Raw genomic sequence first — 26,377 nt, 5'->3', positions numbered from 1 at the left:
TGCCTATGGTGCTGGCATGCCATATGGGTGATGGTTCGTGTCCCAGCTGCTCCTTTTCCTATCCAGCTCTTTGCTGTGGCCTGGGAAAGCATCAGAGGATGGCCCAAGTGCTTGGGCCCCTGCACCCACATAGGAGACCCAGAAGAAGCTCCTGGCCCCTGGCTTTGGATTGGCCCAGCTCCAGCCATTGTGGCCATCTGGGGAATAAAACAGCGGACAGAAGACCTTTTTTTCTCTCTGCCTCTGCCTCTCTGTAACTCCATCTTTCAAATAAATACATCTTTAAAAATAAATAAATAAAACTTTTTAAAAATGGAAAAAGGAAAAATGGAAAGACTACAAATATTTGCTTGTATATGCGTAAACTGTTTCTTGTATGTTACATAAATCTGATAGCAGTAGTTGGCTATTGGAAGGATCATTGGAAGGCTTGCGGACACAAGTGAGAGGGAAGGGAGTAGGCACTGTGGCACACAGTAGGTTGAGCTGCCACTTGTGATGTCGGCATCTCATACCAGTGTGAGAATTCAAGTCCTGGCTACTCTGCTTCTAATCCAGCTCCCTGATATTGTGCCTGGGGAGGCAGTGGAAGATAGCTTAAGTTCTTGAGCCCCTGCCACCCACGAGGGAGATCTGGATGGAGTTCCAGGCTCCTGGCTTTGGCTTGGCCCAACCCCAGCTACTGCATCCATTTGGGGAGTGAACCACCAAATAGAAGCTCGCTCTCTCTGTTGTTCTGCCTTTCAAATAATAAATAAAATAATTTATTTATTTATTTTTTATGATTTATTTATTTATTTGAGAGTTAGAGTTACAGAGAGAGGGAGAGAGAGAGAAAGGTCTTCAGTCTGCTGGTTCACTCCCCAAATGGCCGCAACAGCTAGGGCTGGGCTGATATAAAGCCAGGAGCCAGGAGCTTTTTTTTCCAGGTTCCAACATTGGTGCAAGTACCTGGACCAATTCTACTGCTTTCATAGGCCATTAGCAGGGACCTGAATCAGAAATGGAGCAGCCAGGACTCAAACTAGCACCCATATGGGATGCTGGTGCTGCAGGCAGAGGCTTAACCTAGTATGCAACAGTACCAGCCTCAAGAAAATCTTTTTTAAAAAGAGGGAAATTTTTTAGTTGTAGATTCTTCTAAACCTTTCAAATTTTTGAAACCATGTAAATTTTCAAAAAGCAACATTAAAAATAAATGAATATTTTCTGATAGTATACTGTGACTTTTGGTATAACTGTTAATATTCCTAGGATAAAACAGGTATAATATAGTCAAGTCTCAACCAAAATCTCAAGAAATTTTACAAAAATATTAGAAGTGGGGAAGAAATATGGAGGTGAGCAAGTAAATCTTATTTGGGAAAAAGTGAAGATTTTTTTAAAGATTTTATTTTTTTTTTACTTGAAAGAGTTACAAAGAGGCAGAGGCAGAGAGAGAGAGAGAGAGAGAGAGAGGTCTTCCATCCACTAGTTCACTACCCAAATGGTCGCAACAGCTGGAGCTGGGCCAATCCGAAGCCAGGAGCCAGGAGCTTCTTCTGGGTCTCCCAAGTGGGTGCAGGGTGGGTGCTTTCTCAGGCCATAGCAGAGAGCTGGCTTGGAAGTGGAGCAGCCGGGACTTGAACTGGCATTCTTATGAGATGCTGGCACTGCAGGCGGCGGCTTTACCCACTATGCCACATTGCCAGCCCCAAAAGTGAAGATTATAGGTATTAAATAATTATTAACAGAAAAATATAAGCTTAAGTATATATATTTTAAAGATTTATTTATGTATTTGAAGCCAGAGTTGCAGAGAGAGAGAGAAAACTTCTGTCCGCTGGTTCACTCCCCAAATGGCCACAATGACCAGGGCTGGGACAGGCTGAAACCGGGAACCAGGAGCTTCATCCAGGTCTCCATTAGGGTGGCAGGGGCCCAAGCCTTTCAGCCATCTTCCTCTGCTTTCCCAGGCCGTTAGCAGGGAGTTGGATGGGAAGTGGAACAGCCAGGACTCAAACCAGCACCCATATGGGATGCCGGCATTGCAGGTGGCGGCTTTACCCACTACACCCTGACACCAGTCCCTGAATATATTTGTTTAAATACAAGGGCAGTGGCTAGCGCCGCGGCTCACTAGGCTAATCCTCCGCCTAGCGGCGCCGGCACACACCAGGTTCTAGTCCCAGCCGGGGCACCAGATTCTGTCCCAGTTGCCCCTCTTCCAGGCCAGCTCTCTGCTGTGGCCAGGGAGTGCAGTGGAGGATGGCCCAAGTGCTTGGGCCCTGCACCTGCATGGGAGACCAAGAGAAGCACCTGGCTCCTGCCTTTGGATCAGCGTGGTACGCCGGCTGTGGCGGCCATTGGAGGGTGAACCAACAGCAAAGGAAGACCTTTCTCTCTCTCTCTCACTGTCTACTCTGCCTGTCAAAAAAAAAAAAAAAAAGATTTATTTATTTGGAAGAGTTACAGAGAGAGCGTTGTAGCCAGTGATTTTACTCATTATGCCACAACACCAGCCCCTCTCCCCCTCTTTCAAATAAAATAAGTAAAACTTTTAAAATATATATAAAAGTCCCTGGAGCAAGTACAGTCTCTTCAATGAATGGTGCTGGGAAAACTGGATTTTCATTTGCAGAAGCGTAAAGCAAAATCCCTACTTTACACCTTACACAAAAATCCACTCAAAATGGAGTAAAACCAAAATCTATGATCTGATACCATCAAATCATTAGATAACACTGGGGAAGCACTGAAAGTAATCCTATTAATAAAGGGGATTACATTTAATTGAGAAGCTTCTGTACTGTAAAAGAAACACTCAGGAAAGTGAAGAGGCAACTGACAAAGTGGGAGAAATTATTTTCAAACTATTCAATTAATAAAGGATTAATAACCAGAATATATAAAGAGGTTAAGAGACTCCACAACAGAACAAAGAACCCAGTGAAGAAATGGGCAGAAGACTTAAATAGACAATTTTCAAAAGAGGAACTCCAAATGGCCAACAGACACATGAAAAAAAATGCTCAGGATCATTAGCCATCAGGAAAATACAAATCAAAACCACAATGAGGGCTGGCACCGTGGCTCACTAGGCTAATCCTCCACCTTGCGGCGCCAGCACACCGGGTTCTAGTCCCATTCGGGGCACCAGATTCTGTCCCAGTTGCCCCTCTTCCAGGCCAGCTCTCTGCTGTGGTCAGGGAGTGCAGTGGAGGATGGCCCAAGTGCTTGGGCCCTGCACCCCATGGGAGACCAGGATAAGTACCTGGCTCCTGCCATTGGCAGCGCGGTGCGCCGGCCGCAGCGCGCCAGCCGCGGCGGCCATTGGAGGGTGAACCAACGGCAAAGGAAGACCTTTCTCTCTGTCTCTCTCTCTCACTGTCCACTCTGCCTGTCAAAATAAATAAATAAATAAATAAAACCACAATGAGGTTTCACCTCACCCCTATTAGAATGGCTTTCAGACAGAAATCAGCAAACAAATGCTGGTGAGGATATAGGGAAAAAGTACCATAGTCCATTGTTGGTGGGAATGTAAACTGGCACAGCCACTATGGAAGACAGTATAGAGATAACTTACAAATCTGAATATAGACCTACTATATGACCCAGCCATCCCACTCCTGGGAATTAACCCAAAGAAAATGAAACCAGCATATGAAAGAGTTATCTGCACCCCCAAGTTTATTGCATTTCCAATTCACAATAGCTAAGACATGGAACCCAAACGCCTGTCAACTAAAGACTGGATAAAGTAATTATGGGATATGTACAACATGGAATATGACACAGTGGTAAAAAAATAAAATCTGGTCATTTACAACAACAACAACAAAAATATATAAAAGTATCCTTTATATTTAGTTGACTAGAAATAGGATTGAAACCTAGAGGGAGCAAAGATAATTTAATCAGTCAACAAAAGTCAGGAGAAGAAAACATAAGAAACAATAAGACCTCTTGCATAGAAAACATGAAATAAGATGGCAGCATAAAACCCAAGATGTGGGAAAGATGTCATGGCACAGCAGGTTAAGCTGAAGCTTAGGATGCTCACATCCCATATTGGAGCACTGATTCGAGTTCTGGGTGCTTCCAATTGAGCTTTATTTTTTTTAAATAATTATTTTATTTCTTTGAAAAACAGTTACAGAGAGAGAGGTACAGCCAGAGAGGTCTTCCATTCCATTGGTTCACTCCCCAGATGACTGCACTGGCCAGAGCTGAGCTGATCCAAAGCCAGGAGCCAGGAGCCCGGAGCTTCTTCCAGGTTTCCCACATGGGTGCAGGAGTCCAAGGACTTGGGCCATCTTCCACTGCTTTCCCAGGCCATTGCTGAGAGCTGGTTGGGAAGTGGAGCAGCTGGAACTCAAACCGGCACCCATATGGGATACTGGCACTGCAGGCTGGGGCTTTAACCCACTGCGCCACAGCACCAGCCCCTCCAATTGAGCTTTGCTTCCAGTTTAGCTCCCTGTTAATGCACCTGAGATTCAGCTTAATTATTTCAATTTCTGTCACTCACCTGACAGACCAGGATGGAGTTCCAGCCTCCTGGCTTTGGCCTGGCCTAGTCCACACTGTTGGGGGCATTTGGGAAGTGAACCAGTGGATGAAAGCTCACTCTCTCTCTCTCTCTCTCTCTCTGCCTTTCAAATAAGTAAAAACAATTAAAAAGTTTTAAAAATATATCAAATTAGGAATCAAAGCAAGAAAGGTACCATTTATTTATGTTGGCAGTTCATGTCCCGGCTGCTCCACTTCTGATTCAGTTCCCTGCTAATGTGCCTAGAAAGCAGCAGAAGGTGGCCCAGTGCCTGGGTTCCTGCACCCGTGTGGGAGACCTGGATTAGGCTCCTGGCTTCGGCCTGGCCCAGCCCTGTCTGTTGTGGCCATTTGGGGAACAACTAGCAGATGGAATAAATTTATTTTTATTTGAAAGGCAGAGTTACAGAGAGAGAAGGAGAGATCTTCCATCTGCTGGTTCACTCTCCAAATGGCTGTAGTGGCAGTGACTGGGCCAGGATGAAGCCAAGAGCCAGGATCTTTCTCCAGGTCTCCCTTGTGAGTGCAGGCACCCAGGGACTTGGGCCATCCTGCTTTTCTAGGTGCATTAGCAGGGAGCTGGATCAGAAGTGAAGCAGCCAGTGACTCCCTCTACAGGCTGGGCTTGCCTTTTCTATGGCTCATCTGTAGCAGGATATACACCTAGCCTTGTCTCATCAGTCTTCTTTCCCTGCAGCCCTTTCTTTATCAAGCCTAATGTCACACCTTCAAGAAGAACAGCAAGAGAGCTTCACAGAGCACCCCACTAGGACCTGGGGTCCCTGCCACCCATGTGGGAGAGCTGAATAGTGCTCTGAGATGTTGGCATCAGCCTGACCCAGCTCTGACTGTTGCAGGCCTTTGGAGAGTGAACCAGTAGATGGAAGATCTCTGACTCTCTCACTATTGCTCTGCCTTTCAAGTGGATGAACATAAATAAACATCAAAAGAAAAAAAGAACACAAATTATTGAAAACAGAAATGAAAGTAGGAACACTTCTAACAAGTTTAAAGAACTATAAAAGATTGTAAGAGAATACTATCAACAATTATTGGCCAAAAAATTGGATAGCCTAGATAAAATGAACAAATTCCTATAAACACATAATTCACCAAAACTAACCCATGGAGAAATAAAAAACACAGGGGCCAGGGTTGTGCCACCAGCATCTCATATTGAAGTGCTGGCTCAAGTCCTGGATGCTTTGCTTCCAATCCAGTTCCCTGCTAATGCGCCCAAGAAAGCAGCAGATGATGGTCCAGATACTTGGGTTCTTGCCACCCACGTTGGAGAGCCAGATGGAATCCAGGCACCTGGCTTTGGCCTGGCCTAGCCCTGGTCATCATGGCCATTTAAGTAAACCAGTGGGTGGAATATCTTTCTCCATCACTCCCTCTCTATTGCTCTGCCTTTGAAATAAATAAATAAATATTAAAAGAAAGAAAGAGTGGCCAGAGTTGCGGTGCAGTGGGTTAAACCACAGCCTGTGATGCTGACATCCCAAATGGGAGTACCTGTTCAAGCCCAGCTGCTCTGCTTCCAGTCTCACTCCCTGCTAATGCACCTGGGGAAGCAGCAGATGATGGCCCAAGTACTTAGCCCCTTGCCACCCATGTAGGAGACCCAGATGGAGATTTTGGCTCCTGACTTCAGCCTGGCCCAGCTCTGGGAAGTAAACCAATGGATGGAACACCTCTCTATGTCACTCTACCTTTCAAATAAATAAATCTTTAAAAAAATCAGTGTGATACTGGCATACATATAAGTCAATGAAACAGAATAGAGTCTAGGAATCAATCTTCACATGTAAGGGTACTTCAAGTTTGTGGAAAATGGAATTAAAAGATGTTTATGGGATGGGCATTTGGACTATTTTTTTTTTTTTGACAGGCAGAGTTAGACAGTGAGAGAGAGACAGAGAAAGGTCTTCCTTTTCCATTGGTTCACCCCCCAAATGGCCACTATGACTGGTGCACTGCGCCAATCTGAAGCCAGGAGCCAGGTGCTTATCCTGGTCTCCCATGCAGGTGCAGGGCCTAAGCACTTGGGCCATCCTCCACTGCACTCCCAGGCCACAGCAGAGAGCTGGACTGGAAGAGGGGCAACTGGAACAGAATCCGGCGCCCCAACCAAGACTAGAACCCAGGGTGCCGGCGCCGCAGGCAGAGGATTAGCCAAGTGATCCGCGGTGCCGGCTGCATTTGGACTATTAAACTGTCAGGATGCCCCCATCCCACATCAGAATGCCTGGGTTTGACTCTTGACTTTGGCTCCTGATTCCAACTTCCTGCAAATGCAGACCCTGGGAGGCAGCAGTGATGGCTCAAGAAATTGGGTTCCTGGGGCCAGTGTCGTGGTGCAGCAGGTTAAGGTGCCCCTTGTGATGCTATCATCTTATACCACAGTGCCAGTTCGAGTCCAGCCTCGATAGAGTTCCAGACTCCTGCTTCAGCCTGGGATTCTAGTGTCACAGGTGGTAGCTTTACCTGCTGTACTAAAAAAGCCCCATAAAATACCTTTTTCATAACCTTTGTGAAGGCTCCTCATACATTGTTAATTGATATTTTAAAATTTGTTTTTTTAACTACAAATTGACAAGTTATAGTTGTATTTATTTGTGGGGTAAAATATGATTCTGATTTATGAATGCAAAGCAGAATAATTAAATTAGGCTAATTTGCATATCCACTACATCTAATACCATTTTTATAATATAAACATTTGAAATTTACTCTCAGCAATTCTGAAATGTATAACACATTATTATTTACCATATTGATAAGTGTCATGCAATGCATCTCAAGGAAAAACAAATTTATTCCCCCTATCTAATTAAGGATTTGTACCCTATGACTATCGTCTCTCCATCTTCCCCGCCACCTTCAGCCTTTGGTTACCACCATTCTATTTTCTTAATTCTACTTTTTTAATTTTGTGAAGTGGAGAGACAGAATGAGCAAGCTCTCATCAGCTGTTTCACTCTGCAACTGCTAACAACAGCCCTAGGCCTGAAACCAGGAGCCTAGAGCGCAATCCAAGTCTCCCACATGGGTGTCAGGAACCCAGTGACTTGAGTCATCACTGCTGCCTCTCAGGGTCTTTATCGGAAGCAGCAGGAGTCAGCAGCTTAAACTGGGTTTCAAACTCAGGTAATTCAATAAGGGATGTGGGTTATCTTGGCCAGTGTCTTAACCAGTAAGCCAAATAATTGTTCCTCTCTGCTTGAGATTGCTTTAGATTCCATATATACAAAGAGTCTACAAAGGGTTCATGGAAAATGCATATTAACAAAAGTATACCTGTATATCAAAATTTTTACACCAACATAAGCTTATTTTTTAATTCCCTATGCCACAAACTTTTTGGAGTACTATATCTGTAGTGTAAATTCTTAGAATTGGCAGTAAACAGGAGTATACATTTAAAGTCATTTATTTAAAATTAATTGTTTGAAGGACACACAGAGACACAGAGATCTTCCATCTGCTTGTTCACTACCCAAATTCCTGCAACAGCTGAGGTTCTACAAGCTGAAGCCAGGAGCTGGGAAACTCAATCCAGGTCCCCTATGTGAACAGCAGGAACTAAAGTGCTTAAGTTGTCACCTGCTGCCTCCAGGTATATTAGCAGGGAGCTAGATCAGAAGCAGAATATTTGGAAGTTGAATCAGGCACTCTGATGTGGGATATGGTAAACCAAACAAGTTAACCACTGTGCCAGTGCCCACCTATGGACATTAGTTGTGACAATCAGCTGTGCCAATGAGTTGTTGGATATAACAGGAAAAGCACAGGTAACAAAAGAAAAAACAGATTAATTGCATTTTATCAAAATTAAAATATTTTATACATCAAGGACATTATCAAGAGCATAAAAAGACAACCCACATGGGAGAATGCATTTGCAAGTCAAATATTTACCTGATAAGACATTAACACTCAAAATATGTAAAGAAATTCTGAAACTCAACAAATTAGCAAAAAAAAAATCTCAATTCAAAAATAGGTGGTTGGGGCCGGCACTGTGGTGTAGCGGGTAGGGCTGCCACTTGCAGTGCCAGCATCCCATATGGGAGCCTGTTCATGTCCTGGCTGCTCCACTTCTGATCCAGCTCTCTGCTATGGCCTGGGAAAGCAGAAGATGGCCCAAGTGCTTGGGCCCCTGCACCCATGTGGGAGACCAGAAAGAAGCTCCTGGCTCCTGGCTTCAGATTGGCGCAGCTCCAGCCATTGCAGCCATTTGGGGAGTGAACCAGCGGATGGAAGATCTCTCTCTCTTTCTCTCTGCCTCTCCTTCTCTATGTAACTGTGACTTTCAAGTAAAATAAATAAATCTTTAAAAAAAAAATAGGTGGTTAAGATGCCTGTGTTGGTTAGTGTTGTGGCATAGCAGGTTAAGCTGATGCCTGGGACACTGGCATCCCATACAGGCACCAGTTCCAGTCCCGGCTGCTCCACTTCCAATCCAGCTCTCTGCTAATGCACCTGGGAAAGCAGTGGAAGATGGCCCAAGTACTTGGGCCTCTGCCACTGATATGGGAAACCCGGATGGAGTCCTAGGCTCCTGGCTTTGGCTTGGCCCAGCCCCAACTGTTGTGGCCATCTGGGGAGTTAACCAGTGGATGGAAGATCTCTGTCTCTCCCTCTAATGCTGCCTTTCCGATAAATAAATAAAACTTTTTCATTTTTGTTACATTTTTCTTAATATATAGAAAACAAATTTTATGTACAATTTCAAAAATATACTTTCCTCCTTCCCTCCCTCCTTCCTAAATAAATTAAAAAAATAAAAAAAAAAGATGCCTGTGTCTCGTATCAGAGTACCAGGGTTCAATACCTACCTCTAGCTCCCAACTCAGTTCCTGAGAGGCAACAGTGATAGCTCAAGTAATTTAATTCCTGTCACCCTTATGGGAGACTTGGATTGAGTTGTTAGCTCCTGGCCTTTGGCTCAGCAGTCATAGCTGTTGTGGGCATTTGTGAAGTAAACCAGTGGATGGGAGCAATCTGTCTCCCTACTTCTCAAATAAATAAAAATTAAATGATTTATTTATTTATTTGAAAGGTATAGTGATCAAGAATGAGGTAGAGATGGAAAGAGATAGTCCATCTGTTTTTTTCACTCCTTGCCAAATGCCTGCAATAGGTAAGGCTATGCCAAGCTGAAACCAGTGGCTAGAACTCCATCCTGGTCCCCCACAAAGGTGGGCAAGAACCCAAGTACTTGGGCCATCATCTGCAGCCTCCCAAGCACATTAGTAGGAAGCTGGATCAGAAGTGTGAAATAGGGGTCAGCATTGTGGCCCAGTGAGTTAAGCCACTGCCTGTAATACCAGCAACCCATAAGGGTGCTGATTTGAGCCCAAGCTGCTCTGCTTCCAATCCAGCTCCTTACTAATGTGCCTGGGAAAGCAATGGAAGATGGCTCAAGTGCATGGGTCCCTGCACCCACATGGGAGACCCAAATGGAGTTCCAGGCTCCTGACTCATTCCTGGCCATTGCAGCCATTTGGGGAGAGAACAGAGAACAAGATGGAAAATTCTCTCTCTCTGCCTATCAGATAAGTAAATAAATCTTTAAAAAAAATAAGTGAGAAGGGGCCGGCGCCATGGCACAGGTTAATCCTCTGCCTGCAGCGCCAGAATCCCATATGGGCACTGGTTCTAGTCCTGGCTGCTCTTCTTCCAATCCAGCTCTCTGCTATGGCCTGGGAAAGCAGTAGAAGATGGCCCAAGTCCTTGGGCCCCTGCACCCACGTGGCAGAACCAGAAGTGTCGCTCCCCCTCTTCATGGAGGAACGACACTAAACCCTGCCTAGGCTTCATATCCGAGTCACGGCACCATTATGTCGCTCCCCGTCTTCGTGGAGGAACGACACAGGACCCTGTGCTGTTCTTTTGTCTGCTCGGCCCTTCCCGGGTTTGCTCCTGGTTCTTCCCGGGTTGGCTACCGTCCCTTCCACCTCCGTGGAAGGGCGGTTCCCCCTGCCACTTTCCCCACTTCCACGGGGGAGCGGCACACCGCCGGCCGGCTCTCTCGGGGGCTGCACAGGTGTTCCTCAGGTGTTCCTGGTGCATGTTGTCTCTCTCCTCCTTTATAGTCCTCTTCCACCAATCCCAACTCTGCTACCCACACGCCGAGTACGCTGCTCTCCTCCAATCAGGAGCAGGTCCTGCTGTTTATTGGTTGAACTGGAGGCAGCTGAGTAGAAGCTGTTTGCTCCTCTCCCAGCGCCATATTGTGGGAGAGCAGATGCATAGAATAAGTCTTAATTTCAGTAACAGTCTAGTCCGAGTTGCTCCCCACACAGAAGAAACTCCTGGCTCCTGGCTTTGGATCGGCATAGCTCCAGCCATTGAAGGCTTTTGGGGAGTGAACCAGCGGAAGGAAGACCTTTCTCTCTGTCTGTCCCTCTCACTGTCTGTAACTCTACCTCTCAAGTAAATAAATAAAATATTTAAAAAAAATAAGTGAGAAGTAGGTGGAACTTGAGCCATTTATTCCTATATGGGATGTGGGCATCCCAAGCAGTGGCTTAACTGTTGCACCACAATACCCACCCCTAAAGCTTTTTTTAATAAAAATAATGGACAAAGGATTTGAACAGAAACTTCTCCAAAGAAGATATACAAATATCCCATAAACACATGAAAAGATGCTCACCATCATAAGGCATTAGGGAAATGCAAATCAAAACCACAACGAGGAGCAGGTATTTAGCCCAGCAGTTACGTCACTGCTTCAGATTCCCTCATCTCATATCAGAGTGCCTGGGTTTATGTTCCTGCTCTGTGTTTGATCCAGATTTCTGCTAATGTTCACCCAGGAGGCAGCAGGTGATGGCTTAAGTACTTGGGTCCCTGCCACCCATGTGACAGACTCAGATGGAGTTCCTGGATCTTGGCTTCAGCCTGGCCCAACCCTGGGTATTGTGGGCATTTGTGAATGAATCATAGAAGATCTCTCTGTGTCTTTGTCTCTTTCAAATAAAAATAAATAAAGCTTACAAAAAAACTAGATACCACTTCACACCCATTAGGATGGCTATAATTTTAAAAAAGAAAACAAGTGTTGGCAAGGATGTGGAGAAATCAGAACCTTGGCATTGCTGATGGGAATGTAAAATGGTTGCAACCACTGTGAAAAGCAGTTTGGTGGTTCCCCATAAGTTTAAACAAAGAATTACCATATGATCCAGCAATTCCACTTCAAGATATATGTCCCCCAAAATTGAAAGCATGAACTCAAATACTTTCACACAGCAGCATTATTCACTACAGCCAATGTAAAAATGGCCCAGGAAGGGCCAGCATTGTGGTATTGTGGGTTAAGCCGCTTCCTGCGTTGCTGGCATCCCATATGGACACCAGTTCAAGACTAGCTCCCTGATAATGGCCTTGGAGAGCAGCAGAAGATGGTTCAAGTCCTTGGGCCCCTGCACCCACGTGGGAGACCTGGTTTCAGCCTGACCCGGCCATGGCCATTGAGGCCATTTGAGGAATGAACAAGTTGATGGAAGATATCTCTATTCATCTCCCTCTCTCTGTAACTCTGCCTTTCAAATAAATTTCAAAAGGGGTGGTGGTGGTGGTGCTGTGGTACAGCAGGTTAATTACCTGGCCTGAGGCACCAGCATCCCATGTGTGTGTCAGTTCGAGACCCGGCTGATCCACTTCAGGTCCAGCTCTCTGCTGTGGCCTGGGAAAGCAGTGGAGGATGCCCCAAGTCCTTGGGCACCTGTGCCCACATGGGAGACCTGGAGGAAGCTCCTGGCTCCTGGCTTCGGATCGGCGCAGCTCCGGCCATTGCGGCCAGTTGGGGAGTGAACCAGCGGATGGAAGACCTCTCTGTCTGCTTCTCTCTCTGTGTAACTCTGACTTTCGAATAAATAAATAAATGTTTTTAAAAAAAGGACACAGGTGACCAACAATAAATATGGTATATACATATAACAGAGTAATCTCTAGAAATTAAAAGGAATAAAATTCTGATACATGTTATAATATGAACAACCCTTAAAAACATGCTAAGTGAACTAAACCAGACAGAAAAGGACAAACAGTATATTCCACATATGTGAGATACCACGAATGGGCAAATAAATAGAGGAAGTGGTAGCTAACACCACTGAATTGCACACTTTAAAATGGTTTTGCCACTACAAAATAAAAAAGAAAGTTAAAAGCTAAATGAAAAACTTAGAAAATATATTTCAACCCATATGACAAAGTTCTTTCTTAGAACTTTCCTAAGGATTTTCTTGGTATACAACATACTTTCAGTACACACACAGATGAATAAATTTAAACAATAAGGAGGCTTTATTGGTTCTTATAACTGTAAATTCCTGGAGATGAGCAGGCTTTTCAGACTGGTTTGATTCCATAGAGAACAGTATCATCAAGGCCCAATTTCTGTCCATCTGTGAGTTTGGCCTTCCAAAATGTGAGCTTCATCCTATATTGACTCCCTTCTCAGTAGCCGAAGGGCTGCAGCATTTGAAGGCTTCTCATGAACCCTACAACACTGTCCAAAGAGAGACAAAGCTGTCTTTTGGTACCTCTCTCAAAGAACATAAACGAAACCAAAAATATCTTCTTCCCCCCAAATACTTCATCAGATATCCTACAACATTTCAGTTCTTTGGACCATTCCTGAACAATCCCCTTGACAAGGACAATGATATACACTGATCGACTAAGCTTGGGTTGCCTAAATCAATCACTGAGGCACAGAGGATGGGTTTACTCTGGTGCACTTCTCTGGAAGCTGGGAGTCAAAGTAATTCCACCCCCACACTAAATTTGACTGCTAAACAATGGGGAAAGTGATGGAATGGATGTTGGGCAGGAAATCATATCAGCTACTATCTATGTAGACCCAGCAACTATACATCCAGTAATTTAACCTATAGCTATACTGGTACATGTACAAATAAGTATGTTCAAGAAGACTGTGAATAATAGAAAATTGGAAACAACCAAAATGCCTAGGATTGGTTAAATTATAATAAAGCCATAAAAAAACAAAGCAACTTTAAGTGTACTGACAGGACACAATCTCAAAAATATAAGTGAACAAAGCAGAGTCAATAATAACATGTCAGCATTTCAGAAATCAAAAAAGGAGGGAGGAGATGGATAGATTTTAAATTTAAAAAATTTCAGTTTGTATCAATAAGCCAGACCAGAAAGAGTACACTTACACACATATAAATGATTTGCATATAAAATATCTAGAAGATACACAAGAAATTGACAATAGGGGCTGGTGTGATTCAGTGGGTTAGCTACTGCCTGCAATGCCAGCATCCCATATGAGCGCCAGTTGGAATCCTGGGTGCTCCATTTCTGATCCAACTCCCTGCTACTGTGCACAGGAAAGCAGCATATGTCCCAAGTAGTTGGGCCCCTGATGCCCACATGGGAAGGCCCAGATGGAGTTCCAGGCTCTTGTTTTGGCCTGGCCCAGCACCAGCCGTTGCAGTGATTAGGGAGTAAACCAGCAGATGGAAGCTCACCTGTCACTCTGCCTTTCAATAAAATATTTTAAAACTTAAAAAAAAATTTAAATTATAGGTTTCTAATTTTTACATGTCAGATTGTCAAAATTAAAATATTTGTTAAGAGCCAGTGCTGTGGCATAGCTAATCCAGTCCTAGGCTCTTGGCTTCAGCCTAATCTAGCCCTGGCTGTTGTGAGCATTTGGGGAGTGAACTAGTGGAGGGGAGATTGCTCTGTCAATTCCACCTTTCAATTAATGAAAATAAACAAACATTGTAAAAAGAAAAAGTACAAACTACTGATATACAACATAGTTGAAGCTCACACAATGGAAAAACTCAGATGCAAAAAAGTACACACTATGTATAATGCCATTTACATAAAAATCAAATATAGGCCAAACTAATATAAGATTATATAGGTCAGAATGTAGTTAATCTTGGGAATGCATAACGGCTGAGAGGGATCACAAGGAGCCAGCCTTAGGTGGTATTAGAAATGTACCATAATTTCCTATTTTATTTTTATATTTTATACATAGGTATATACAAATGTAAAAATGTATGAAGGGACTTCAAAATGTTCATAGTAAATGGAATTGAAAGATAAGCTTATTGGGGCAGGTGTTTGGTGTAGAGGTTTAGTTGCCACTTATACTGCATATACCCTGGGCCAGTGCTGTGGTGCAGTGAGTTAAGCTGCCATCTGCAGTGCTAGTATCCCATAAGGTCATTGGTACAAGTCCTGGCTGCTCCACTTCTGATCTAACTCCCTGCTAATTAGTGCCTGGGAAAGCAGTGGAAGATAGCATTAGTGTTTGGGTCCCTGCACCTACGTGTGAGACCCTGATGAAGCTATAGGCTCCTGGTTTCAGTCTGGCCCAGCCCTGGGTGTTGTGACCTTTTGGAAATTGAACCAGCAGATGGAAGATATCTCTGTCTCTCCATCTCTCTCTGTCACTACCTTTCAAGTAAATAAAATAAATCTTTTTTAAAAAAAGAATTTTTTGCAACAAAATAAACTTACCTTTTAATTCCATTTTCCACAAGCCTACATACATACACATAAACATATGGTGCAGTGCACTGGTTGTAAAGTATAGGAATCAGGAGAAACAATGAATAACCACAGTCGCACTGGATTAAGTGCTGGAGCACACCTTTGCTCTGTGGTCATCTGATCCCTGGTAGCCTACAGCCTACGTTGTTGGGTTTTTACTTAACAAATTTATTTACTTATTTGAAAGGCAGTGTTACAGACAGGCAGAGGCAGAGAAAGAGTCTTCCATCTGTTGGTTCACTCCCCAAATGGCTGCAACGGCTGGAGCTGGGCCAATCTGATGCCAGATGCCTGGAGCTTCTTCTGGGTCTCCCACGCAGGTATAGGGGCCCAAAGACTTGAGCCACCTTCTACTTTCCCAGGCCATAGCAGAGAGCTGGATGGGAAGTGGAGCAGCCAGGACTCGAACCAGCATCCATATGGGATGCTGGCACTGCAGGTGGTGGTTTTACCCACTACACCACAGCCCTGGCCCCCAGCCTAAGTTTTAAAGGTCTCATGCTCATAGGTGATATCTACCTGGAGTTCAGGTGATGAACAGAGGAAAAAGAATGAAAAAACATATTAAGAGAAAACAACTGAGAATTCATGAAGACTTCAATCTTCAAGATTCAGGAATCCTAAACAAAAGGAAAAAGGTAAAGAATCCTATGAAGACAGACTGTAGTGAAACATCAGAACACCAAAGAGAAGATCCTAAAAGGATTAAGAGATTTGATACCTACTTATGAAAATATACAACACCACCTATAAAATATTCTTGCCAAAAAAGAGAAAAAAATAAGAGCCCAAATCTACATTTAAGTAAACATCTACATCTAATCAATATTCAGGAAATACAAGGAACAGAACACACCACAGGAATGCAACCAATAAAATCCATTCTATAGGAAGCCCCATAGGAGAAACAAACCAGTTTCTTCAACAAATAAATCACCCAAGAGAAAGGGGGGTGGGTAATGGAAGGGGCGCCTGTAGAGTAAGATATTTAAGAAACATGTCAACCAACTGTAGTATATGATCTTTTATTTGGATCCTGATTCAAATGCACATTTATGAGGCAACAGGAAAAATCTGAAAAATCATTGTACAATTGATAATAAAGAATCACTTTCTAAAAATGAGTTTTGTTGTAATGTTTAAGAAGAATCTTTGTTTTACAGCTACATATAAAAATATTTACAAATGAATGAATCTGATATTTGCTTCATAATAACCTTGGTGAACAAGGGGTTAGGGGAATTACAGATGAAACAATACTGGCCAACCACTGAAGCTGCATGACAAGAATATAGGAATTCAGCATACAATTCTCTTACTTTTTGTATATTTGAACCTTTCCATAATAAAAATACAGGAGAAAAAAAGAACCAGAGGAAAGACAGATTACCTTCAAAGAATTGACTAATTCAAAGAATTATCAACCAAAAAGCAGAGTTTAGAATAGTATATATAGTATGCTACTATTTGTTTAAAAAATAACACAAGGCGGGTATTTGGCCTAGCAGTTAAGATGCTGGCAAAGATGTCTGCTAAGACACTCACATCCCACATTGAATGAGTTCAATACCAGGTGTCAGTGCCTGACTCCAGCTTCATGCTAGTGCAGATCCTGGGAGGCAGTGGCGATGGTTCAAGTAACTAGGTTTCACCACTCACGTGGGAGACCTGAATAGAGCTTCTGGCTCCCGGGTTCAGCCTGGCCCAGTCTCAGTATTTACAGGCTACTGGGGGAATGAACCTGCAGAAGGGAGGTCTGTGTGTGTTTGTCTGTTGCTCCAATAAATAAAAATTTTAAAAAATAACATTCACATACATGCTCCTATTTGCAGCAACATCTCTGCAGGACAAATAAAAATTAATAAGAATTGTCTTTTTTTAAAAATGATTTATTTTATTTATTTGAAATAGTTACAGAGAGAGTAGAGACAGAGATCTTCCATCTGCTGGTTCACTCCCCAGATGGCCACAATGGCCGGAGCCGAGCCAATCCAAAGCCAGGACCCAGGAGCTTCTTCTGGGTCTCCCATATGGGTGCAGAGGCCCAAGCACTTGGGCCATCTTCCACTGCTTTCCCAGGTGCATTAGCGGAGAGCTGGATCAGAAGCGGAGCAGCCAAGACTCATCTGGCGCCCATATGGGATGTTGACACTGCAGGCCAGGGCTTTAATCTGCTGCACCACAGTGCTGGCCCCCAAGAATTATCTTTCAATAATGGAACTTGGAAACTGGGAAATATAGATGGGCAACTCTTTATCTACTCTTTTATACTATTTAATATTTTTAAAAAATTTATTTATATGAAAGGCAGAGTGACAGAGAGAAGGAGAGACAGAAAGAGTTCTTCCATCCATTGGTTCATTCCCCGAATGGCCACAACAGCCAGGGGTGGGCAACACTGAACTCAAAAGCCTGGAACTCCATCCAGGTCTGACATGTGGGTACAGGGGCCCAAACATTGGGGCCATCTTCTGCTGCTTTCCTAGGCACATTAGCTGGATTGGAAGTAGAGCAGCTGGGACTCAAACCAGTGCTCTCATATGGGATGCCAGCATCATCACAGGCGGTGGCTTAACCCACTGCACCACAACGCTGGCTCCTGAACTTTTTATCTTGTACCTTAAAAGTATTTTTTCAGAAGGCTGGGAACAGGAGAATTTCATAACTTGATAAAGAGTATAAAAAACAACAATAATCATACTCAACAGTGAAATACTAGTAGCATTCCCCTTAAAGTTAGAATAAAACAATAATATTCATCTGTTTTACAAGCATTGGTATTGTTCTAGCCAAAAAATCAAGACAAAAAAAGATGAAAAACTTTAAGTTAGGGAGGCCTGTACCCCATATAAGAGTGCCTAGGTTCAAGTCCTGGCTACTCTGCTTCTGATCCAGCTTCCTGCTAATGTGCACCCTGGGAAGCAGCAAGTAATGAATCAAGTAGTTGGGTCTCTGCCACCCATGGCAACTCAGATTACATTCTGGACTTAAAGCTTTGGCCTGGCCCAGCCCCTGCTATTGCAGGCATTTGGGGAGTGAACCAGCAGATGGAGGATCTCTCTCCATCTATGTCTATCTCTCATGCCTTTCAAATAAAATGAAAATAAAATTTTTCAAAAGTTTAAATGTTTTAAATGGAGACTCATATCTTTCATATATAATACATGGTCTCAGAGAATCAAATGAGATGATATTATAAGTAAACAAAAAGTTTGGCAAGTTTAAAATCAGTAACTTCCCTATATAGAAACAATATCCCATTAGAAAATACAAGGAAAGGGGCTGGTGCTGCGGCGCAGTGGGTTAAAGCCCGGGCCTGAAGCACTGGCATCCCATATGGTTGCCGGTTCTAATCCCGGCTGTTCCTCTTCTGATCCAGCTCTCTGCTATGGCCTGGGAAAGCAGTAGAAGATGGCCCAAGTCCTGTGTAGAGTCAAAATCAAAATGGAGTGTGGCTAAAAGCAAATTGCAGATCTCTCGCTTCTGTACGTATTAGCTTTGCTTGCTTACGGCTAAGGGTGTATCTTGTGAAACTGTGGGCCCAAATTCCCAGGAACTAGGTTGACAGAAATGTGTCCTTCACTGTTATCTTACAACCATATCTTAGATCTGTTATTGCTAACTGTTATCTTACAACCATATTCTGGGCTTTTTTATTGTTCACTGCATACCAGGGGTCCGGTTCGAAATTGTGAGCCCTAGTGGATGGAATACTATAAAAAGCTGTGTAACTCGCTGTTGGCTGCTGCACTCTGGTAAGGAGTATCAGTCCAAATCGGTTGCCGGTCCCGATCTGTTGCCTTGCCTCTCATTTTCAGTAAAATTCATGTGTGACTGTCAATGGTTTTATAATATTCTATTTTAGCTGATGAGTGGATGCAACACTTGGGCCTGGAAGAAGCTCCTGGCTCCTGACTTCGGATCAGTGCAGCTCTGGCAGTTGCAGCCATCTGGGGAGTGAACCAGTGGATGGAAGACCTCTCTCTCTGTCTTTACCTCTCTCTGTAACTCTTTCAAATAAATAGAAAAAAATCAATGGTAGACTCTCAAGATCATTAAAAAATACAAGGAAAATATTCCATTCACATAAGGAAAAAAATTACAGGGGGAGGGGCCAGCATTGTAGGACAATGGGTTGGGCCCTGCCTGCAACACCTGCAATCCCATAAGAGCACTGGTTCAAGTCTCAGCTGTTCCACTTGCAATCCAGTTCCCTGTTAATGCACCTGGGAAAGCAGCAAAACATGGTCCAAGGCCTTGAGTCCTTGCACTGTGTGGGATAACCCTATTGGAATTCCAGGCTCCTGGCTTCAGCCTGGCCCAGCCCTAATCATTGAGGCCATTTGGGGAGTGAACCCACAGATGGAAGATGGATCTCTCGATACTTCTCTCTCTCTCCTTTTTCCCTCCTCCTCCGTGTAACTCTGCCTTTCAAATAAATAAATCTAAAAAAGTTATAGGTGGGGTGGCACTGTGGCTCAATTGGCTAATCCTCTACCTGTGGCGCCAGCACTCCAAGTTCTAGTCCCGGTTGCTCCTCTTCCAGTCCAGCTCTCTGCTGTGGCCCGGGAAGGCAGTGGAGGATGGCCCAAGTGCTTGGGCCCTGCACCCCATGGCAGACCAAGAGGAAGCACCTGGCTCCTGGCTTTGGATCAGCGCAGTGCGCCGGCTGTAGCGGCCATTTGGGGGGTGAACCAACGGAAAGAAGACCTTTCTCTCTCTCACACTGTCTAACTCTGCCTGTCAAAAAAAAAAAAGTTATAGGTGAAAAATCTAACAAGAAATGTACAAAATATTTATGAGTAAAACTATCAAATTTGACTAAAGGTTGTGAGTATGAATATCTGAAAGAGAATAAAAGAGGAGCCATTTTACAAGTAAAACTACAAAGTCTCCAGAATCAAAGAAACAAGGTATAGCAGGGGATGGGCATAACATATGGGGCTAAAATTCAGCTTAGTTGAAAGCTGTATATCAATATTCATTTTTAAATGCCCAATCTTTCCTATAAACAAAGGAAAGGAAAAATAAAAATGAAACATTAATTGCACTTTTGGCTGGTAAATTTTAATTGATAGCATCAAGGAATGATGTGGATATTGGAGAAATTGGTACTTCATACACCATTGGGTACCCATGTAAATTAGAATAGCATTTGAGGGAAACTGAGTAGAAATTATCCACATTTTAGATATGAAAGGATTATATATACTTTCTTTCCCAGAAATCTCTTTTAGAAACCTATCCTCAAAAAATATTAGCAGAAATGCCCAAAGATGAATTTCATTACTGCATAATTTGTAATAAACAAAAAAATTGGAAACAACCCAAGTGCCCATCAATAGGGGATAATTATATAAATTATTTCCATATCCATACAATAAAAGTATTATGCTGTAGAAGAATCTCAAAGATCTACACATATTGACAGGGAAATATCTTCCAAGAAATAGAAAGTGATAGATTTAATGATCACACACATTACTAAATAACACTGTTGGGGCTGGCACTGTCCACAGTGGGTTAAGCTGCTGCTTGCGACACCAACATCCTGTTTTGGAGTACTGGTTCAAGTCTCGGCTGCTCCACTTTCAATCCAGCTCCCTGCTAATGTGATTTCTCTGTCTGCCTCTTCCTCTCTGAAACTGCCTTTCTTTCTTTCTTTTTTTTTTTTTTTTTTTTTGGACAGGCAGAGTGGACAGTGAGAGAGAGACAGAGAGAAAGGTCTTCCTTTGCCGTTGGTTCACCCTCCAATGGCCGCCACGCCCGGCGCACTGCGGCCGGTGCATTGCGCTGATCCGAAGCCAGGAGCCAGGTGCTTCTCCTGGTCTCTCATGCGGGTGCAGAGCCCAGGGACCTGGGCCATCCTCCACTGCACTCCCGGGCCATAGCAGAGAGCTGGCCTGGAAGAGGGGCAACCGGGACAGAATCCGGCGCCCCAACCAGAACTAGAACCCAGTGTGCCGGCGCCGCAAGGCGGAGGATTAGCCTATTGAGCCTCTGTAACTGCCTTTCAAAAAATAAATAAATAAATCTTAAAAAAAAAAAACTATAGAATGATTCCAAAACTTGTCCATATATAGACAGGAATCTGCTAAGACTTACTTTTTTTTATCTCTCTACATGTCATACATCAGGGCTGGTGTTGTGGCAGGGTAAGCTGCCACCTGCAGTGATGGTATTCCCATATGAGCACTGATTTCTGCCCCACTTCTGATCCAGCTCCCTGCTATCATGCCTAGGAAGGCAGCAGAAGATGGCCCAAGTACTTGGGTCCCTGCCATCCCCCTGAGAGACTGAATGGAGTTCCAGGCCAACTGGCTTTAGCCTGGCCCATCCCCAGTCATTACAGCCACTTCGGGAATAAATCAATGGATGGAAAATCTCTGTCTCTCCCTCCCTGTCTCTCTCAAATAAATGTTTAAAAAATGTCAAATACTAGAGTATCACATTGATGGAGATGATACACAAACCTATCTTTAATGCTGACTTTCTTCTAATTTGTATTTACAATTAACTACCTGCTAGCAGTTCAACTCATGTTTTGTCATAATTTTAAACTTAAGTCTAAAATAAAATTCATCATCAAAATAATATTCAAGGATCCAGCATGGGGCAATGAACTAAGCTTCTGCCTGCAATGGCGTCATTCCTAAAGTGCCTGGGAAAGCAGCAGGTGACAGTCCAAGTGCTTGGGCCCCTGCCACTCACATGGGAGATGCTGATGGAGCTTCAAGGTTCTTGGCTTTGACCTGGTCCAGACCTGGCTATTGTGGCCCTTTAGGGAGTGAACCAGCAGATGGTGTATGTATGTATGTATGTATATATATGTATGTATATATATGTGTGTGTGTGTGTGTGTGTGTGTGTGTGTTTACCTGTGTCTCTTCCCTTCAGATAAATAAGTAAATCTCTAAAAAGAACAGTAGTCAAATAATAATAGTTCTCATTCATGGTTTTCCTACTTTTGTTAAAAATATTAGTCCTCTAACTTGTGACTTCAGCTTGAAGTCTTAGAGTCAACTTATATGTTACCCCCATCAGAAAAAAATCACCAGGCTGGTGTTGCGGCATAGTGAATAAAGCCACCACTTGCAATGCTGACATCCCATATGGGCATGCCATTTCAAGTCCTGGCTGCTCTACTTCTGATCCCGCTTTCTGCTAATGGCCCCTGCCACCAATGTGGGAGACCCAGAAGAAGCTCTTGGCTCCTGGCTTTGGCCTAGCCCAGCCCTGGCCATTGCAGCCATCTGGGGAATGAACCTGAGAATGGAAGCTCTCTCTCTCTCTGCAACTCTTTCAAATAAATAAAGGGTGGGGATGGCACTTGTGGGCATAGCGGGTAAAACCATCGCCTGCAGTTCTGACATCCCATATGGGTGCTGGTTCGAGACCCAGCTGCTCCACTTCTGATCCAGCTCTCTGCTATGGCCTGGGAAAGCAGAAAATGGCCAAGTGCTTGGGCCTATGCACCTGCATGGGAGACCCAAAAGCTCTAGGCTCCTAGCTTCAGATTGGCCCAGCTCTGGCCATTGCAGCCATTTGGGGAGTGAACCAGAAGATGGAAGATATCTCTCTCTCCCTCTCTGCCTCTCTGATACATAAATAAATCTTTAAAAACAAATAAACAGGGGCTGGCGCTGTGGTACAGCAGGTGAAGCCGCTGCCTGCAGTGCCAGTATCCCACATAGGCGCCGGTTAGAGTCCTGACTGCTCCACTTCTGATCCAGCTCTCTGCTATGGCCTGGGAGGGCGGTAGAAGATGGCCCAAGTCCTTGGGTCCCCATCCCCCCGAATGGGAGACCCGGAGGAAGCTCTTGGCTCCTGGCTTCAGATTGGCACAGCTCCAACTGCTGTGGCTGACTAGGGGGTGGGCCAGTGGATGAAAGACCCCCCCCCCTCTCTCTCTGCCTCTCCTTCTATGTGTGTGTAACTCTGACTTTCAAATAAATATTTTTTTATTTGACAGGTAGAGTTATAGACAGCGAGAGAGAAACAGAGAGAAAGGTCTTCCTTCCATTGGTTCCCTCCCCAAACGGCTGCCACAGCTGGCACTGCGCCTATCTGAAGCCAGGAGCCAGGTGCTTCCTCCTGGTCTCTCATGCAGGTGCAGGGAACCAAGCACTTGGGCCATCCTCCACTGCTTTCCCAGGCCACAGCAGAGAGCTGGACTAGAAGAGGAGCAACTGGGACTAGAACCCGGCGCCTGTATGGGATGCAGGCGTCACAGGCAGAGGATTAACCAAGTGAGCCATGGCGCTGGCCCCAAATAAATAAATATTTTTTAAAAATAAATCTTAAACAAATAAAGAAAAAAATCAAATCTAAGGTTTTCTTTTTTTTTCAAAGATTTATATATTTATTTGAAAAGCAGAGAGACCAAAACCAAGAAAGACAGAGATATCTTCCATCTACTGGTTCACAACTCCAAATGGCTGTAGCAGCCAGTTCTGGGCCAAGCTGAGGCCAGGGGCCAGTAACTCCACCCTGGTCTTCCACATGACTAACAGGGACCTAACTTGCACCATCTTACACTGCCTTCCCAGGTACATTAGTAGGAAGCTTGATCAGAAACATAATAGTCAGGACCTGGACTGGAGTCTGACATGGGATGATAGCACTGCAAGCAGTGGCTTAATCTGCTGTGCCACAACGCTGGCCCCACCTATAAGAGCATTTTACAGTTGGGGAAACTGAAGCATACATATAGTGCTTAAGTAGTAGTCATATTGGGTAAGTGGAAAAGAAAAGATTTTATTTTTATTTGAAAGACAGAGTTACAGAGAGGGAAGAGAGGGACTTTTCATCTGCTGGTTCACTCTCCAAATGGCCACAATGACCAGGGCTGTGCCAGGCTGGAGTCAGGAGATTCTTCTAGTTCTCCCACATGCGTGCAGAGGCCCCAGCACTTGGGCCATCTTCTAGTACTTTCCCAGGCATATTAGCAAAGAAATCCAAAGTAGAACAGCCAGATCTTGAACCAGTGCCCATATGGAATGCTGGTGTTGCAGGTAGCGGCTTAACCTACTATGCCACAACACCGGCAGAGACAAGATTTGAATGCAAGAACCTAATATGGTAGTTTGTCCTTGAAGCCGGTGTTGTGGTAAAGTGGATTAAGCCAATACCTGCAATGCTGGCATCCCATGAGTACCAGTTTGAGTCCCAGCTGTTGTACTTCTGATCCAGCTCCCTGTTAATGCACTTAAGAGAGCAGCAGAAGATGGTCCAAGTGCTTGGGCATCTGCCACGTTCATAGGAAACCCAGGCGGAGTTCCAGGCTCCTGACTTTGGCTTGGCTCACCCTGGCTGTTGAGGCCATTTGGGAAGAGAATCAGTGGATGGAAGATTTGTTTCTCACTTGGTTTCTCTCCCTTTCAAGTAAATAAATAAATCTTTAAAAAAAGTTCATCCTCTTAAAAATTATGTTATTGCTTCTCATGTAAGCAAACTTTAGTTGATAAGGCCTATGGCAAAAATCAAACAGTGTAATGTGACAGTGACTGGGACAGTAGGTGCCAATTTAGAGGGAATGGTCAAGAAAGGCCATTCAGAGAGGAGGGGTTTTTTAAAAAAAATTAGAAATTATTTTATTTTCCAATGAAACAGAGAGTGGCTGTCATTGTGGTGAAGATGATTGAGGTGCCACCTGGGACACTGGTTCAAGTTCTGGCTGCTTCACTTCTTTTTTTTTTAAGATTTATTTATTTGAAAGTCAGAGTTACACAGAGAGGAGAGGCAGAGAGAGAAAGAGAGGTCTTCCATCCGCTGGTTCACTCCCCAGTTGGCTGCAATGGCCAGAGTTGTGCCGATCCGAAGCCAGGAGCCTGGAGCTTCACCCGGGCCTCCCATGTGGGTACAGGGGCCCAAGGACTTGGGCCATCTTACACTGCTTTCCCAGGCCATAGCAGAGAGCTGAATCAGAAGAGGAGCAGCTGGGACATGAACCAGCACCCATATGGGATGCCAAAACCGCAGGTAGAGGATTAACCTACTGCACCGGCCCCTGCTAAATTATTTTCAGTACTACCTATGGAGCTATCTCTTAAACCCACTACAGTCCTGCATTCTTAATACCATACCCACTTAGTCAGGGGTCTCATCTTTCTTCCCTGAATGATTGCAATTATCTTTAATTTCACTGCCTCCAAGCTTCTCTTCCACCCGATTCAACCTTTTATTCATCAAAAGCTCTCAACTCTATATGGTGAGAATGTATCTCCAATTTCGTAACAGATAAACTGAAAAAATAACCATCTAACACTTGCTAGTTGTGTGACACAGGGAAAATTATAACTCTCCTAAACCTCAGTTTTCTCATCTATTAAAAAAAACAATAGTGCTGGGGCCAGCGCTGTGGTGTAGCAGGTAAAGCCACTGCCTGCAGTCCTGGCATCCCATATGGGTGCTGATTTGAGTCCCAGCTGCTCGACTTCTGATCCAGCTCTCTGCTATGGCCTGGGAACACAGTAAAAGATGGCCCAAGTGCTTGGGCCCCTGCAACAGCGTGGGAGACTCAGAAGAATCTTCTGGCTCCTGGCCTTGGTCGGGCCAAGCTCCAGCCATTGTGGCCATTTGGGAAGTGAACTAGTGGATGGAAGACCTCTCTTCTCTCTCTGCCTCTCTGTATCCCTTCTTTTCAAATAAATAAATAGATCTTTTAAAAAAAAAAAAGATGGTACAGCTTTAAAAAAATAATAGTGCTTCTTTTTAAATACATTTTTGTGAGAGTTAAATGAGAAAATATTTATGTATATATAGAGAAGAGACAGAATATACAAGAATACTTCAAAAAGTTCATGGTAAAGCAGAATTTTAAAATGTTTGTTTTAGGCTGGCGCTGTGGCTCAACAGGCTAATCCTCTACCTGCGGCGCCAGCACACTGGGTTCTAGTCCTAGTCAGGGCACCGGATTCTGTCCTGGTTGCTCCTCTTCCAGTCCAGCTCTCTGCTGTGGCCCAGGATTGCAGTGGAGAATGGCCCAGGTCCTTGGGCCCTGCACCCGCATGGGAGACCAGGAGAAGCACCTGGCTCCTGGCTTCGGATCAGCGCGGTGCGCTGACCACAGTGCACCGGCCATAGCGGCCATTGCGGGGTGAACCAATGGAAAAGGGAAGACTTTTCTCTCTCTCTCTCTCACTGTCCACTCTGCCTGTCAAAAAAAAAAAAGTCTGTTTTGAGGGACAGTGTTGTGGTTCAGTAGGTTAGGCCGCCGCCTGTGGGCCAGCATCCCATACGAGTGCCAGTTTGAGTCTTGGCTCCTCCATTTTCAGATCCT

The 26,377-nt window shown here is 44.2% G+C and overlaps 1 protein-coding gene across 1 annotated transcript in view; it reads right to left on the bottom strand.

Annotated features, from left to right (window-relative positions):
• Positions 1 to 12,832: 12,832 nt before the first annotated feature.
• ITGB1BP2 (integrin subunit beta 1 binding protein 2) overlaps positions 12,833 to 26,377 on the bottom strand; it is a 30,004-nt gene continuing 16,459 nt past the window's right edge. Inside the window, exon 11 of the mRNA XM_051827200.2 lies at positions 12,833 to 13,060. Coding sequence (XP_051683160.1) covers positions 12,992 to 13,060 — 69 coding nt within the window. The 3' untranslated portion in view covers positions 12,833 to 12,991. The remainder of the gene's footprint in view (positions 13,061 to 26,377) is intronic.

Source organism: Oryctolagus cuniculus, chromosome X (assembly GCF_964237555.1).
Source record: "Oryctolagus cuniculus chromosome X, mOryCun1.1, whole genome shotgun sequence".
Classification (NCBI taxonomy): domain Eukaryota; kingdom Metazoa; phylum Chordata; class Mammalia; order Lagomorpha; family Leporidae; genus Oryctolagus; species Oryctolagus cuniculus.
The sequence above is the reverse complement of the archived record's forward strand: the minus strand, read 5'-3'. Positions and strand labels throughout refer to the sequence as shown.